The 15,844-nt window shown below is 39.6% G+C and overlaps 1 protein-coding gene across 3 annotated transcripts in view; it reads left to right on the top strand.

Moving 5' to 3' along the window:
• Positions 1–15,844, top strand: part of PDE7A (phosphodiesterase 7A) — a 73,271-nt gene that overhangs the window by 26,644 nt on the left and 30,783 nt on the right. For all 3 annotated transcript variants that reach the window (XM_084282948.1, XM_084282949.1, XM_084282947.1), the window contains exon 2: positions 11,285–11,345. In XM_084282948.1, the coding sequence (XP_084139074.1) occupies positions 11,285–11,345 (61 nt within the window). The remainder of the gene's footprint in view (positions 1–11,284; positions 11,346–15,844) is intronic.

Here is a 15,844-nt window from a genome sequence, read left to right as displayed (position 1 = left end):
TTCTTTTTTTTTTTTTTTCTTTTAAATGTGTGTAAATGCCTCTACAATACAATTGTAAGTAAGCAGCCTCAGAAAATGGGAGCCAGGAAAAAAAAATAAAAAAATACTGTGTTGTAGAATTTCAGTTCTTTTGCTAGATGTTTTTGCAAGGCCACAGGTTATATGGTACAAACAGCGTGACAGATGAACCACTTTAGATGCTCTGAATTTATAATGGTGTGTTCTTTGTGTTTATAGAAATTGCGATGTACTAGATCAGATTTATAGATAGATATATAGATTAATTATAGTTTGTTATATGAGAGAGAGGCTAAGAGTTTATTCTAATTGGTGTTGCAAGAGAAGTGTTTTAGAAAGAACTTATTTGTAGACGTTTAACTTAAGGAAATTAAATCCATTCACATTTACCCCCCAACTGATACACACGCATTTTTGCCATGTCGTCACACAAGGCTGCTTCTTTTAACCTGCATAACCACGATTTTGAGAAAGTAACATGAAAGGTTAAAAAACAGTTATCAGAAACAAAATATAACGTTTCATAGCTTGCTTGCTTACTTTGGCAAAGATTTACGTGCTTTGTTTAGCAAAGTGTTTAATACCTCATACCCTTTTTGAAGATAACATCTGAAGTGAACAGAGGATGATCCTGGTGATTTCCTGTTGCTGTGTTAGAGCAGCTGATGACTGAATATGGCAGTATAGAAACGTAAGGTTTTCAGATCCCTTTTATTTGCTCGGCTTGGATTCTTTTTCTTCTTCCTCACTGAGGACTGAGATGGCAGATGCCTAAAATTTAAATGGTTTTAAAGGAAATTGCGTAGTTCTGCCTTCTGGACCAGTAGCTGTCCTTGGCTTTTTGCAAGTTGAAGTTCTGCAACTCTGAGCCTTGCTTTAAGATCAGCCAGCTCCTTGAGTTTAGTTGCAATGACTTCGGAGTTAATGGCTGTGTACACATGGTAATGAAGGTGAATTTTGCAAACTTTTTTTTTTAACTTATGTTTGCTTATTGCTCACTAGCTGATAAGAAGCTGTATTAATGAACGGAACAGTCGGAGTCATGCGTCTCAGTGTCAGCAAGGCAGGTATTTCGAGAAGTTGAATTGAAATTATAAAGCTTAGGTAACCTTTTAAATTAAGACAGAAGAGAAGTGGCATTTATAGAAGTTGGTCACTATATATGCATTTTGTAATTCTGGAAGGCTTATTCTCAGGATCCGTAACAATAATGGGGTATTTTCTGTCTATTTTTCTTGAGTGCGATGCTAGCGGATGGTTTGGGCTGCAGCAAACAGCTACCCATGTAGTTACAAGAATACTTCTCATAGATTAGCATTTAACTATTCTTTGTTAGTGAAGCCTGCTAGAGAGAGAGAGATCAAATGAGACAATAAGGCAGAGAGGAAAATGAAGAAAAAATTGAAATGAGTTTAGAGCTTTGTCTTTTACTGCGTGCTGATGACTTGGTAAATGACTTACTCCTCTGCTGTCTTCGCATGCTGTTAATGTAAGTACAGCAAAACTTCCTGACTGGCCCAGAACAAGTCATGGGCCAGTCAGGGCTGTATCCTAGAAATCCAGGTGCCACAAGTCACTGTTCTGTGTCTGCTTAGGAAGATGATATTTGAAGGGCAAGTGAGACCCCACAGAGAGATCATTTCTGGGCCAGGTGGACAAGTGCGTGCTTGTGAAATCAGGACGTTCTGGAAAGTGGGAGAGATCAGCAACAGGCCTCAAAATTCTGCATTTCAAAATCCTCATGTGATGGAGATAGTGAAACCCTGCTGCGTTTAAACAGGTCTTGTATGAGACCCAGCAGTGTACGTGAAATATGGTGCAGTTGTTTCAACTCTGGGTTTCTTGTAGGTGTTGTTGAGTTTTATTTTTTTTTTATTTGGTGGGGAGCAGTTAAAGAAGCATCTGTAGATGTAGTAGTTACTGAGGTTTGTAAGACAATGAGTCGTTCTTCAGGATGGCTTAAATTCATTTTTAAAATAAAGAAGAAAGATTGGAACAGATGGGTATTGAGAAGTGTACAGTTAAAACTGGGATCATGCACATGGTACTTTACTCTCAGGTACCTGCAAGGCTCTTATTGCAAACCACAACGGCATATTAATGGAGAGCTACTTTGGTAGAAGCTGGTCCTGTGCTATGGCAGTTTCAAAAGGAAGCCAAAGTGACATCTGCTCTGATATTCTGAAAATAAATGGCAAATTCTCTACTGGAATATTTGTAAAAAATAAATAAATAATAATAATAAAAAAATCTAAAACCCTGTGCTTCACTATTGCTAATGTTTGTTTTTTTAAATGGGATTATGGAAGATACATATACACAGTACACGCAAAAACTGTATCCAAACATGCCTTTGCTTAGCTGCATCTACAGTGCCTTATGTCATTAAGTTTAAATTCAAGTTCCTGGGATGTGTGTTCCTTTGAAAACTGTAGGAGACACTGGTTGCACTTGTTTAATGCAGCTGATGGTAAGAAGAGGGGAACTAGATGCAGGCTTGCATGAGATACTTGTGAAGTATGGGAAATCTGACTTTATCAAGCATGGGATCTCTGCATGTGTTGAGAAGATAAAGACAGAAAATGAAAAGCCTCAGCAAAAAAAAGGTAATACACGATAGCTGTTCGTTCTGGTGTGCTCCCTCATCTCGGGAAGAAGCTGAGACTGGTGGTGTCAGCAGCCTGAGTGTTGCTGCTTGTACTCCCACAGCCTAGATAGTACGATAGTTAATACATAGAGGGAATTCAGTACTGCCTTTTTTGCATGTATTGTGATGTAGTCTTGTACCTGAGGTTTTACCAGATCTGCTGATGACCTTGAACAATTTCTTTCATATTTAAGTAAAACATCATTTATCTCTCCTTCATCTTAGAATTGGTACTGGGTGTATTCAAAGCAGTACTTACTCCCAGAGAAGCTCCTCAGCTTTTTTCATTGATGTCTTAACACATCTCGTGCAAATCTGCACTTTTTGGACTTGCCCTGCCCCCAATTCAGAATCCTTTTTATGAAACAGCCTTTCAGTTCCCAAGGCACAGATAAACCAAATAGTGCTGTAGTGCATTTAACAGATAGGCAGGCAAATATTTTTCTTCCTGCATTTCAGTATTAAACTTATGCATTCTAAGAAAAGGTCTAAGTAAGAAAAGTTTAATTAATTAGACCACGTACTGTAGAAGACAAAAGAGCAAAGGGTAATTACTTTGTTTGTCTTCTAAGATAATGCGTTTCTGGTGCCAGTGGAAGAAAGGCTCGCTCCACGTGCCGGGAATAAGGCCATCAATCCACTCCAAGAGCGTTTTCATGTGCTTTGAGACAGCTAAGCAGAAAATTGATCAGGGACTGAGAACAGTGGTGGCAGAGAGAAGTGTTTGACCTTTCAAAGAATGCAAGGCTGTATTTCTCTTCATTTTAGTTGCAGGAGAACGGAGCTTCGAAGCAAATCACCTCATTGTCCCTGTTTACCATGCCCTTTTTTATGTGTTACAGCATGGGTTTGATCTCTCCTCGCTTCTTTAAGAAGAAGCTAACCATTCCTCTCCTCCTGTGCACAACACGTACTCTGATCTGTGATGGTGGCATAGTGGATTTACCAATTACCAATCATTTTTGGCAGCTTTTAGCCTCCTGTGGTAGAGTCCCGTTCAGGAAGCCTGCCTGGATGTGGCCTTTGAATATCCATGTTTCTTCAGTGTCATACAGGCTGGGTGTAAAGCCATCAGCAGCTGCTGCACCCTGATCTGGTCCTGTTGTCTCAAATTGCTAATGCAGGTACAGCCTAATGTCATTTATTGATTCTGTTTTATTCGATGTTACTTTAAATAAATAAAAATAGACTGGTGATTACTAGTTGTTGGAGTGTCTTAAACTTGACCAAGTCTTCGGAGATGGTAATGCTTTTAAATCTACATGCATGATGGTTTATAGTTTAGTATTTATTCAGTGAGGTGCCAAAGGGTGCATGTGGAGAGCTTGTGCTATGGCTATGGTTTTGAATTGACAGGTATTCAGAGGTAGTGGGAGAGGAGGGAGCAGATATAATGGTGCTGTAGCTACCTTCAGCTGGTGCTGAGATGGTGATCGTAGTCTAAAAGCCAGCACAAATATTTTATAACACGATTCCTAACAGCAGAACTCCATCTCCATTGAGTCTTCATCTTTTTTCATTCAGTAAATGTCCACTGGGGCATGCCTCCACACTTCTTGTGAATGAGGAAAGTTTCTCAGTGCTGAAGCTATTCCTTTGGTAGCTCTCTGCTGACTTTGTAGTTTGGGCTTCTACTTGAATTTATGATGTGGTCTTTTTACAATAAAAATAATTCTAAGGAGAGGCAGTATCTTATTTTCTTTTTGGTTACTCAATTTTATTGTTTTTAACTCCTTGGTATCCTGCACTCTGAAATCATTTGTTCCAATACTCATTGAAGGAATCTTTGTATTTATTAAACATTTTTGTCAGCTTTATGTCAAAACTGCTCCGAGGACATGAAACTGTTTGGCTGTGTGATCGGTGCTCTCAGAGGAAATCAGTTTGCTCCAGCCCTGGGACGTGGCAGGGTGGGGGGCAAACTGGAGACGAGTCCAAGTGTTTGAGCAATAAATGGCAGAAATGTGGTAATTCAGGCCTGAGTATGTGTAGAGGTAAAGGTACCATAAAGGATGACTTGGTATGTAGTGGATGTAGGAAGAGATTAGGGAACTGAGATCGGTTTTAATGCCTGCGTGGATTCACTGCATTAACTGTCTTTCTTTAACATTATTTATAGTAACTTGCCATAAAAGCAACCTTGAAGTGAGTTTTGAAGTTCAGTTCATAGTAGTTCCCCAGGTGGCGGAGATTAAAAAAAAAAAAAAAAGGGGGGGGGGGGGGCTCCTGAATGTCAGCTGCAGGGAAACCTGTGGGAATCAGGCTCGTCATAAAATGCAAGGGCGAGACGGTGTCCGGGGTGAGCTCGGGTGCTTTCAGCTTCACCCAAGCTTTGCAGCACTGAAATACGTGCACAAACATCATTGTGTTTCTTTGTGTTTCTCCTTTTCCTAGTTGTAGGGAGATGATCAGTGCTCGCCATTTGGAGTGTCCTGAGGCTGTCCTGCCATCCACTTCAGGCAGCGTCCCTCTTGTGGGGTGTGTTGTGGGGTTTGGGGGGCACCGTTGTGCCTGCAGCTGCAGGCAGAGCCCTGCTCCCTCTTATTTGCTGACCTCTTAATGCTCCAAGGGCTTTCAGCACTGTCGGGGATCAGGAGGGGATTATGCTGCAGGTCTTTTGGGTGATCCAGTGGGAATTGCACTGATCTTTAACTCTCCAACTCTGATCCTTATCAGATGGATTACTTCTAAGGTAGGTCGTTTTATTGTTCCACTTCGGTTTTATGGGGAGCCCGAGAGAAAACGAGTCACTAAGACCTCCACAAGAGCTGATTTTTTAATTTCCTTTTTAAACTCTATTTTGGAAATACGTCATTCTTCATCTAAGATTGTGTTTCTTAAGTGTTGGTACACGCTTTTGTAGCTCTCGCTTCCTTGCTTGAAGTGGGAAGAGTTTGTAGCGGTGCCGTGCCGGTTAGGGGACTGGGAGAAGTGACCTCAAATGGCTTCTGAAGGGCAGGGTTTTGTCAGCTGCCTTTCCTAGCAGATCTTCGATTTTACAGCACTTGAAAGGCTTTGTGAAAATAAGGAGAAAGAATTTTAAACAGAGTGAGAATAATACAAATTGGAGTGTTTTGCTTCCTGGACAGGATATCCTTTTGTATTGTTGATTTGAGGGAGTGGAAATACCAGTTCTGTTTGCTGAGGTGAAATACCAGCTCCTTCTCTTGCTTGGTAGCCTTTCCCTGGTTGATGCCTGTGTTTGAGAAAAATGCATGCAAACGTAAGAGGAGGTGGGGAGTGCCTACTCCTCTGTTGTAAAGAAGAGTATCTGCATTGATGGCAGTAAACTGGGGTGGAGCAGGTGCCTGGAGAGGAGACCAGGCTCTTCTCAGCATAGCTCACTGCCTAGCTGGGGGTTAATCCCCAAAGGAATGGAGCATTAAAGTTTCAGATTGTGAAGAGTTCCTGCATTTATATACAGTTTTATATTTTTATTAACACACAATGTTAATGTTTTTATACAAACTAGAGGGGTGTCTGAACAAATGTGAATTTGAACTTGGTGTAACAATGAGCTTTGCCAGATTTCTGTGCCCCAAATCATCAGTCACTACCAGCAGCACAGTTCTCAATTTACTAAAAGCACAAGTGGTCAAGATTAGTTACTAGCAATCGTGACAACTTTTGTCACATCAAGAAAAAGACCAGAACGCACTAATAAATGTTCAGTTGTGTCTGAAGGCAGATTATAGTCTCCAAAGTTTTACCAGCTGGTATTCTAGTCAGTGTGTCACCTACGCTATGTGCTCTTGGTTTGTTGGTTCTTTGAAATTTGACACAGCCTGCTCAGGGATTTTGTCCTTGTTCAGTTTGGTCAAAGATTCTCTTAAGGGGAGAAAAACAGGACTTGCAGGTAGCTGATGTAGCATGGCTGCGTTCTTAATTACATGAATGGTCATTTCTTTCAAATGTGTATAATTACATTTATTTATTGTGATCACCCAGTCATCCCACTTTGCTATTGCTTTTGTGTCCTTCAGCCATTCTGATTGAGTTTCCTAAAGGTTTTCTGTCTCTACTTCAGTCAGTTATATGCTTTTTTTTTTTTTTTTTTTTTTTCCTGTTTTCTTATCAATTTTGAAGCTTTTGTTACTTTTTGTTAAAACTTGAAGTTTTTAAGCTAACAAAACGTCAGGGAAGTCTTATGATGCCACATGCTATACTTCTAAGGTGTGTGAGACAAAATACATGAAAGGTAGGTGTTAGATGGCTGTATCACTGAAGCTGGTAACTACACTCATTCAGACAGTAGCTAAGTTTGATAATGACCATTTTCATCTCAGGGTGACGATTATATGATGAGCTTTATATGTAAGAAAATATGAAAGTAGTCCCCTTCAGATATTTGCTATATACATAACTAAAGATAATCTTCATGCTGTTAGCATCTTCCTGAAATTAAACCCATTTTCTTTTTGCTGGTTTGATAAACTTTCAAAAGGACTGTTTTGGACTTAAGTGGCTGATTTGGAAAGTAGCAGTGGGGCTGCCTTGCAGTGGCCTGCCTCTGTCTAACAGCGGTGTAAGTGCTCTAAAGCAGCACTTCCCAGCACCTTCCCTTGTAGAAGCTCGGCGGTATCTTGTGGAACACGGGAATTTTAATTACTGAAATCATTGTAGGAATTATGTTAAATGACAGTCTTGCTTTTGAAATCCAGTAATAGTTGGAGAAATCCGGTCTAATTAATTTGTCATTCTAGGCACTTGGAGGTGAATAACAGGCTTAGAGTCTTAAATTGTTTCCAAGGGTGTATGTTTGTAGCAGCATAACCAGCAAATTGCAGTTGCCATAATACAGTAACTTCTCCAAACTTGTCCTCAACTTCTCTGGCTGAAAACAGTCTCTCTGGTTGTTGCGCCAAGTAGGTAAAAAAAAATATCGAAGTAACGAAGTACCTAGGAATAATTCTGGTGCTCTGCTCTGAACTGGATGAGGAAATCATTTTGATAAAACTGATCTATCGATGGAAACTTTTCCATCTAGCTTGAACAGAGCAGGTCCTCTGCCTCCAGTTGTTACCTGCTTATGCTGTGCCACCCAGCATCAATGAAGTGGCTTCCCTCTGATGAAGCAGTATTTACGCGCTAGTTTTGCATGCCATTCCCACAGCGTGACCTTTAATGGTTTCCTATAGTCTTGTGAAAAGATTTTCAGAAAGAACTGACTTGCATCTGTCTTCCAATAGATATTCCCTTCGCCCGCTTTTCTGGAGCCCTTTTATCATTGCCATTCTTGCAGTAGTGGATCTTCTGCTTGAGTTTGAACTTCTTCCGTTCCCTTTCCATAAAGATTTGAGAAATGCAAGCTTTTCTTCCCGTGTTGTTCTTTGGAAGAAGAAATGGCACCCTAATATGAAAATGAAATCTAAGATGAGGTTTGCAAAGTGGAAATCCAGCGTAAACGTTCCTCCAACTTCCCAGTTGTCTTTTTGTCATTTATCTTTACTGCTGAAGCAGAAGAGCCCACCCAGTTCAGACTTGTACTCATGGCTGGACAGTACAAAAAAAAGGTAATTTGGGTAGAATAATTTGACATAAGTTTGGATTTGGCAGATTTTGCTATAAACACAGTAGTTAGGAATTAGACTGACTTGGTCAGAAAGACCAAGGTCTTGGTCTTGACTGCTTTTCAGACCCATCCAGCTTCAAGTGCTGGTCTGGTATTTTGAAGTATTGGAAGTCAGTCCTTGAAGTCGTTAGCCATGGTTTCTGTAGGTTGATACAGTGTATGCTAGTTATCTTCACTCTGCAAGCACAGCAAATTTATATTGGAAGTGTAGTCCTGATGTAGGCTACAGAGAATGGGGCTTCAATTAGTGATGAGAGGGGAGTCGTTTCTGGTGGTCACCAGGGGTAGAATCCCAGTGATTAAATTGTTTGAGCTGTTACTTGCTTCACAGAAACTTTGTGTGTTTTTTTTTTTTTTCTTTTTTTTTTTTTTTAGGATTTATTTTTCCTTCTGCTTAACGAATTTGCTGCACACGATGGTTCTTGGTGGGAGCTGATGCTCCTTCTGTTTGCTGGATTTGGGTGGATTTAAAAGTGGAACCTGGACAGCATACCTTAAGGAATTGCAGTCAGGGCAGATTAAATGACTCTACTTTTTTCCTTTTGCAGGATGGCGCATTTTTCTAGTGCAGTGTAGAGCAGTGTAGTATAGTTTAACAAATACACCCAGAGTTTAGAGTGGTGAGCTGGGTGATGCACCCCAGCCTGCAGGATGCTGGCTGGTACAGTTTATTGGCTCTGCAGGACGTGAGCAGACACCAGTGCAGTCCGTGGCTGGATGAGCACAGTGTTATTACACTTACCTACCTCTCGCAGGCTGCTGAAACCCCGGCACTGTTGGCTCCCTGCGTGGTCTATGGCTGCACACAGCAGCATTCGCAGTGCTCCGTGCCTCCCTTGTTCTCTGCTCTCATGTCCAACCACTCAGCACCCATCCTCTGCCTTCCTCTTGGTGGAACTTGGTGATAAACCTTTTATCTAACTTACCTATTTTTAACTATTCTTATCTTATTTATCTATTATTTTAATCTATTTTTTTCCTTTTACCTATTATATTTAACATATTTCAGTGAGTGGAATATCTGTAGGACCTCTACCCTTTTAGCAACAATGGGTGGGGTTGTCATACTACATCTGTAAGTCTTATTTGTGAGGTTTACAAAATAAATTGCTTTTCTTTTCGAAACCAAACTTTGAAAGGTAACTTGGAAAGGGTTTGATTGCTTGAGGATTCCTGTGAGATCTCTTACTATCCTTGCAGAACCAAATCACTTGTTCGTGTAAGCAAGTGGGTTATGTTTTTAAAAACGTGTCCATGTGTTTGATCTCATACATGGATGTGCTACTTTAGCCAGCCAGTATGATTTTAGATTGTTAGCTGGCAAATAATGTTTTAAAATCGGTGCATCAAAGGGATTTCTATTTTGGTCGATTTTTGTATATTGTTTTTCTTCTCAGAGACTAATACTCCCCTTGGTTATGGTTCTCCTAGCTGCACGTGTGCTGAGTTTTCTCCAGCATTAGATTACAGAGCTGTACTGGACACGTCCACTAATCTGTGATAGAGAGGTGCAAATTGCAAGTTAGCACTAAATTACCTCCCTGCTTGTGCCTAGTCAATGACACAAAATGTTCCAGGCTGCTGCAGATACATTCGGCTGAGATTTGCTGAATTTCTAAGGCAGGTTACAGGAGGAAACTTGAACGTGTTAGTGGGAAATCAGCATCGTTTCCTGGCTGATGAGGCGGATTGCTAGCTTCCCCATCAGGACAGGCACGCCGCTGTGTGAAATGCTGTACAAACATATTTCAAAGGAAGGATTATTTGCATCGTTTATGGTCTTCTAAGGAAGTATCGAACAAAAGCTAAGACAGTATAAAAGCGCGGTATAGGGAATTCTTTGTAGTCTTTACAACAGCTAATATAATCAGACCTGAGTTGGAGTTAGGTCGTTGGTCATTTCTGTAATTAAACATTAAGTTTAACCTTTGGAAAAAACAAACTTTTTTGACCTCAAGTATAAGGTTTTGTCTGTTTTTGTTGTCACTTTTTTTTTCCTGTCCTCTTAACATGAAAAATACTAGAACTACTATGTACTTTCTGGGTTTTGGGGGTCTTAACACATCAGTTACACAAATCATACTGATGGAGGTTATTGATCTCTAGTCTTTCTTTGAGTGCATTCAGTTACTGCACTCACCTCCAGGCTGGCTTTTACCTGGGCTTCTTGAAGGGGTAGGATAAACCTTTTAGGCACACAGGATTTCTCTGTTCTCAATGTAAGCGTGTTGGACAAGAAAAAGTCAGTGTTGTGTAACTACAGGAACATTTTCCCCCGTTTTTAGCTGTTGCAGGACTAGTTCACCACATTTTCAGGAATTATAACTTCCTGAATTATAACTGTTATCGCATCAGCTGGATGTGTGTGGGGCTATAAAGGCGGCTTTGTGTAGGTAAGAAATACATCCTGTTTGGGAGTCTGTGTCCTGCGCAGATAGCTTGATGGCTCTTGTAGACCTTTCTTCAGCCTTTACGGGTTGCATCCTGCTTCACCGGTACCTTGATTTGCCTGCAGAAAGTACTGGGTGGAAGGAAGGTGGCACATGCCAGCCGCATCCTGCCCTTGCAGAAAATACGTTCAATTCCTCAGATGCAGCAATGGTGTCATGCAACTTTTTACATCTTTTAAAACTTCTTTTAGCTTCAAAGAGGGAAATAACCCATGGGTAAATAAATAAGCTAGGAACCGCAAGTATTTGTTTCAGGTATTACACCGCAGAAGGTGATAAGGAACACATTTTGGGGTCTGTTTAATCTTGTTATGTGCCTTATTTATTGTAGGAAATGTTTGAGAAGCATCTGGAAAGAAATGTAGAGGGATATTTTTCTTCCGCACTCTGGTTCTGTTTTTCTTAGTTTCTTCATGAATTCTTGTCCTTCCTTTGTCTCCTCCAAAAACAATATCAGCACACATATTTGAAGGATGCACGTTCAGATTTTGAAGATTAATTTTGAGGAGTAAATTGGAAATGGACAATCAATACTTTTGTTTCAATTAAAAAAACACAGTTGTAACATGCATGAAATACCTCTTTTTTTTTTTTCAGAGACGTGGAGCAATTTCCTATGACAGCTCTGATCAGACTGCGTTGTACATTCGTATGCTAGGTAAGCACACCACTTTCTGTATCGCAAAGTCCTTACAGTTATGATCACTTTATAGATATACATTTGAGTATAGTACTCTTGAACTTTTCTTCTGGAAAATATTCTGGTTACATTCTCTAGCAAAGCATTTTTGTGCTTTTTTTTTTTTTGGTTGTTTGGCATTTTTTATTTTTGAATTAACCATTGTGTCAGATGCCTTACTCCTGTATTTAAAGAAAACTCAGTTATGGTTCTTTTAATTAATTTAACACATTTGGTAGAAGTTTAGTCTTCCAAATGACTCTCACTTATTTCTGTGACGGATCTTTATTTCTGTGATGGAATTTATCACCTCTGCGTGGTATCCTTCTGATTAAAACTGTAGCTTAGAGAATATTTGTGCGTGAGGATTACCACACACTTCAAAAAAAATCAGTGCTGAGGCAGTGAAATGTTCAAGGTGTTCTTGAAATAATGATACAGTTTTAAACAATACTTCTCTTATTAGTTCTAGAAGATGACTTCAAGGGAAAGGATGTGTGACAGGACTAGTGGCTTAGTCAGCTTTCTGAAGAACGTTTCCAGGGTAGCAACTAGATAAAGGGTAAAGCCAAATCAAAGAGAGAGGGCAGTACTGGGAGCAGCAAGCACCAGGGGACACCCTCCATGAAACTGAGTGCACAGAGGATGGACCTGAGGTCAGTGGTTGAGAGGAGAAAGATGCAAAGCTCTTGCAGATGGCACGATGGACTCTGTATATGCTCTTAAGCCTGTTTCACTGCAAAATTACACTGCTTAATTTAAGCCAACTTCAGCTGTGATTTTGTGTTGAAATGGACTACAAATGCTTACATGCTGTCTTGCACAGCCCGACAAACATAAGCAGCTAGTGATTATAAATTCTCAACCTGCTTCAGCTAGATCAGCCAGAACATGTATTTTTACACCCGGAATCTTTTCGATTCAGTTGCAATTTGTGCATATTCCAGTCCTCAAAAATTCGTGACTGCATTCTCTATGAATTTAGTCACAAGCTGTATATGTATGTACACATGTGTACATAGATATCTGAATTTATAGTCATAGCCTACATGTGTAGGCAAATGCATGTGTATGTGTGCATAGATATAAATAGAACTTTGACTTAGCATCTTACATTTTTATTTTTCAGTTTTGCTCCTTTTTTTCTTTCAAGCTTGTCAAGTTAATAGTATAGCACTGGCTGTCTAGTAAAGAATTTTTGATAAGAGAATGTGTATGGAGATTTGTTAAGAGAAGTAGGAGGACAGAAGATGCTGCTTTCTAAATGCTAATTGAAAAAGGTGCTAACTTTTTCTTTAGGGGGGGTGGGGAGGAGGAAGAAGCAGGTTTATTTCATTTAAAAAAGTTAAAATCACTTATTTTCAATCATCTTCGCAAGATGAACGCTAAAATTTTTTGAAATCTGATTTTCTTCTGCTCTAGTCATAAGAATAAGACAGTAAATTCAGGCCTGAGGTAGTTTGTTTCCTTGGTTCTATGATTTATAGTTTTAAACTAAATTTATTTTGTTATAATTAGAAAAATACAAAATTTTCTGCTTAAAAAATCTTACAAATTGAATACATTTAATCCCCTAACAGGGGAAATAGGCATTCATTTTGTTTAAAAATGCACGGATAGGTTTTAATTAAAGGTACTGTAAGCATATGTCTGTTTTTTATCTTTTTGATACTGATCTGCTAATGGTAGAAGTCCAGCTTGTAAAAAAAATAAAAAAAAATAAAAAATTGTTCTCCCCAGAAATCAAGAGTTATCTTCAGCTGTTCTGGAAGTTTAAATTAATTGTGCCATCTAGGAGTTAGGCACATGATTTCAGCAGAAGAGTTTTATGTAATGATCAAGTGAATCTAGGAGAAAGCAAAGCCTGATTTTCTGTGGTTCCTGGTGTGTATATATAGCTGACCTGAGGGGAAAATGTAATGGTTTTGAAATCTTTCTTCACTGCTCTTTCCAGCAGGCAGGCATGGAATATCTTCAGAATGTGTGTGCAAATGTGTCGAGTAAATTGAATTCCACTTAACAATTTGAGTTAATTTATTAGATTATGTGATTGGTGCTTGTTACGAACAGCATTAACTTTTGCAGGCATTACTGTTTGATAATGCTGTACGCTAGCTCTTCTGAACTAGTAAGTCTGTCAAAGGACAGACCTCTTCTAACTTCTGCTGCAGGATGTCAACAAGCAAACACAAAATTGCTCCCTGGATATTTGAATCAGTATGTTAAATATTTTATTGTTAGTGATTGCTTTTTGTTTTCCCAAATGTTAAATACACCGTACCGTACAAGATAGCAACTATTTACAGATTGGTTATTGTTGTATTCATAAACGGGTTGTACAAAAGACCAGCCTGAAAGCTGAACAGTTGGATGCATCAGTATGTAGAAACATTCATGTCAGAGGGGATTGAAGAATGAATATATTTGACTAGAATATTTGTGACAAACGAAGTGTTACATTTCCCATACAGAACTGTGTGATTTTTTTTTTTTAAAACTTCAGCAGAGTAAGCTGTAAGAAATCCTTTAGCTGTAGCTTAAAGGGAAGTTGCAAAGTCATGGGAGGTATTGCCTTTTTACTTCATTGGTTGCTATTCCAAACAGACTATGTCTACTAATAGACTGTACCTCAGTAAACTGTATATTTTAGCAGACCAAAAATATAAACCCGAGGGTATCTAGGACACCTCCCTCTGCATCTGTTTAGTTGAGCTGGCTGTAGAGTTGCTTCCTTTAATGTCTTCAGGCTGTTCAAGTGGGAACCCGGTGGATATTCACTTGCAGCAAGTAGGTGGAAATTCCTGTGGTAGGGCAGCGTTTCCAGGTTCATCACTTTGAAGATGAAATTTTAGGGGCACACGACACAAGCAGCTAATTTAACTGTCTTCATCCAGTGTCAATATAAACAAACAGCGTTGACTCTAATGACTCAGCTGTCATACCCCCTTCCCAAAATACACACTAAGCCACTCCCGAGTGGCAGATTTTCTATTTTAAAAATTAGATACAGATGCAGCATTGTAGAATTTTTCTTTTTAAAACCTTGGGCGGACAGGCTAATATATCTGCATCCCCTCAGTCAGCTACTTCTCTCAGCAACTATGAGGAATTCTCAATACTTAAATGTGCTTCCATGTAATCTTGGTACTTTACTGATTTTTCTCTTCTTTACTTTTCTATTTTCTTTTCTTTTTCTTTTTTTTTTTTTTGTAGTTGTTTTGTACTGCCTGAAAGTTTTGCTACCGTGCATGGGCTGGAAAGGTTGGGGCACTGACTGCTTGTGTCAGGGAGCATGCACCTCTCCCCTAAACCTGGAGCTGTGTCTCTGTTCTAGGGGTCCTGATCACTTGAAATAGAAAAACGTGGAAGCAAGCAAATGTGTAATGCGGGTGCATGCTCTTCGTTGGTAGCAGTTGCTATGTGGTATTGCTTTTGCTTTAATTCCAGCATATTCGGCTGACCTGTCATCTGTTTCTCCAGCAAATTTAATAGGATCTTGAATCTCTGAAGCTAGTAATTCTTTCTGGAAATCCTGCTCTTCACATCTTCATGGCTTTGACTTGAGTGTGGGTGGTTTACCGTGAGGTGGCTTCTGCTCCCAGCTGTCCTCCGTGATCTCTGAGACTTCTGCCCCTTCTCCAGAAGGCCTCAGCTACCCGAGCAGCTACTGCATGGTTACTGGTTCAGACTGGAAGATTAGGGTAGCACAAAATAAGTGCTGTGTAACCTTAACATGCAGGGATGTAAACTATGGCATTTCAGCTGCCTTGTGAGTGTCAGAGCTGTCCTTGCAATGTAAGCAGGAATCTGAGAGAGGGGTAGGAGCTAAACGAGCTGTCTCAAGGTAAGTTCTGCTAAAGGCCTGATTCCTTTTCAGCTGTACCTGTGAATTTCCCTCTTACACCTTATTCCTACTTCTGTTATTTACTGAGCCTTCAAATCAGTTTTTCCCTGTATGGATTTTGTCTTAAGAAAAGCAACCCACCCTGGGCACGTAGAACTATTCTGGAAAAAATTCTGATTGAACACTCAGCCAACAGATACTGTGTCAGGTCAGTGTGCAAAATTAAACTTTGAAAGAAAGGTTTCATACTTCTTTTCCTCCCTTCTGAAGAACATTAAGATTATTTACTTTATGCTTTGGATTCACAGAAACTCACGGAAAAAAAAGTCTGCATGGAAGTCCACTGTCATTAAGATGATGGACTTCAATGCCTTCCCTAAGGAAGCAGAGGAGTTAATTCACAGTGGCTAAAATTTATAAAGTGACACTTTAAAAACTGTCAGCTTGCTACCACTTTGTTTCCTTCAAGGAAATTTACCTTACAAGCAGTGTGATCTGATGGTTTCAAAAGATTTTTGTAACCACTTTGATATTTTTTTAAAAGGCCTAAATAAATAACTTTTCATAAGTTATCTTGTTTTAGGTATTGAGTTTAATTATCTTTCAGCTACTACAATAATAACCAGCTCTGATG

Source organism: Netta rufina (assembly GCF_964035555.1).
Source record: "Netta rufina genome assembly, chromosome: 2".
Lineage (NCBI taxonomy): Eukaryota > Metazoa > Chordata > Aves > Anseriformes > Anatidae > Netta > Netta rufina.
The sequence above is the reverse complement of the archived record's forward strand: the minus strand, read 5'-3'. Positions and strand labels throughout refer to the sequence as shown.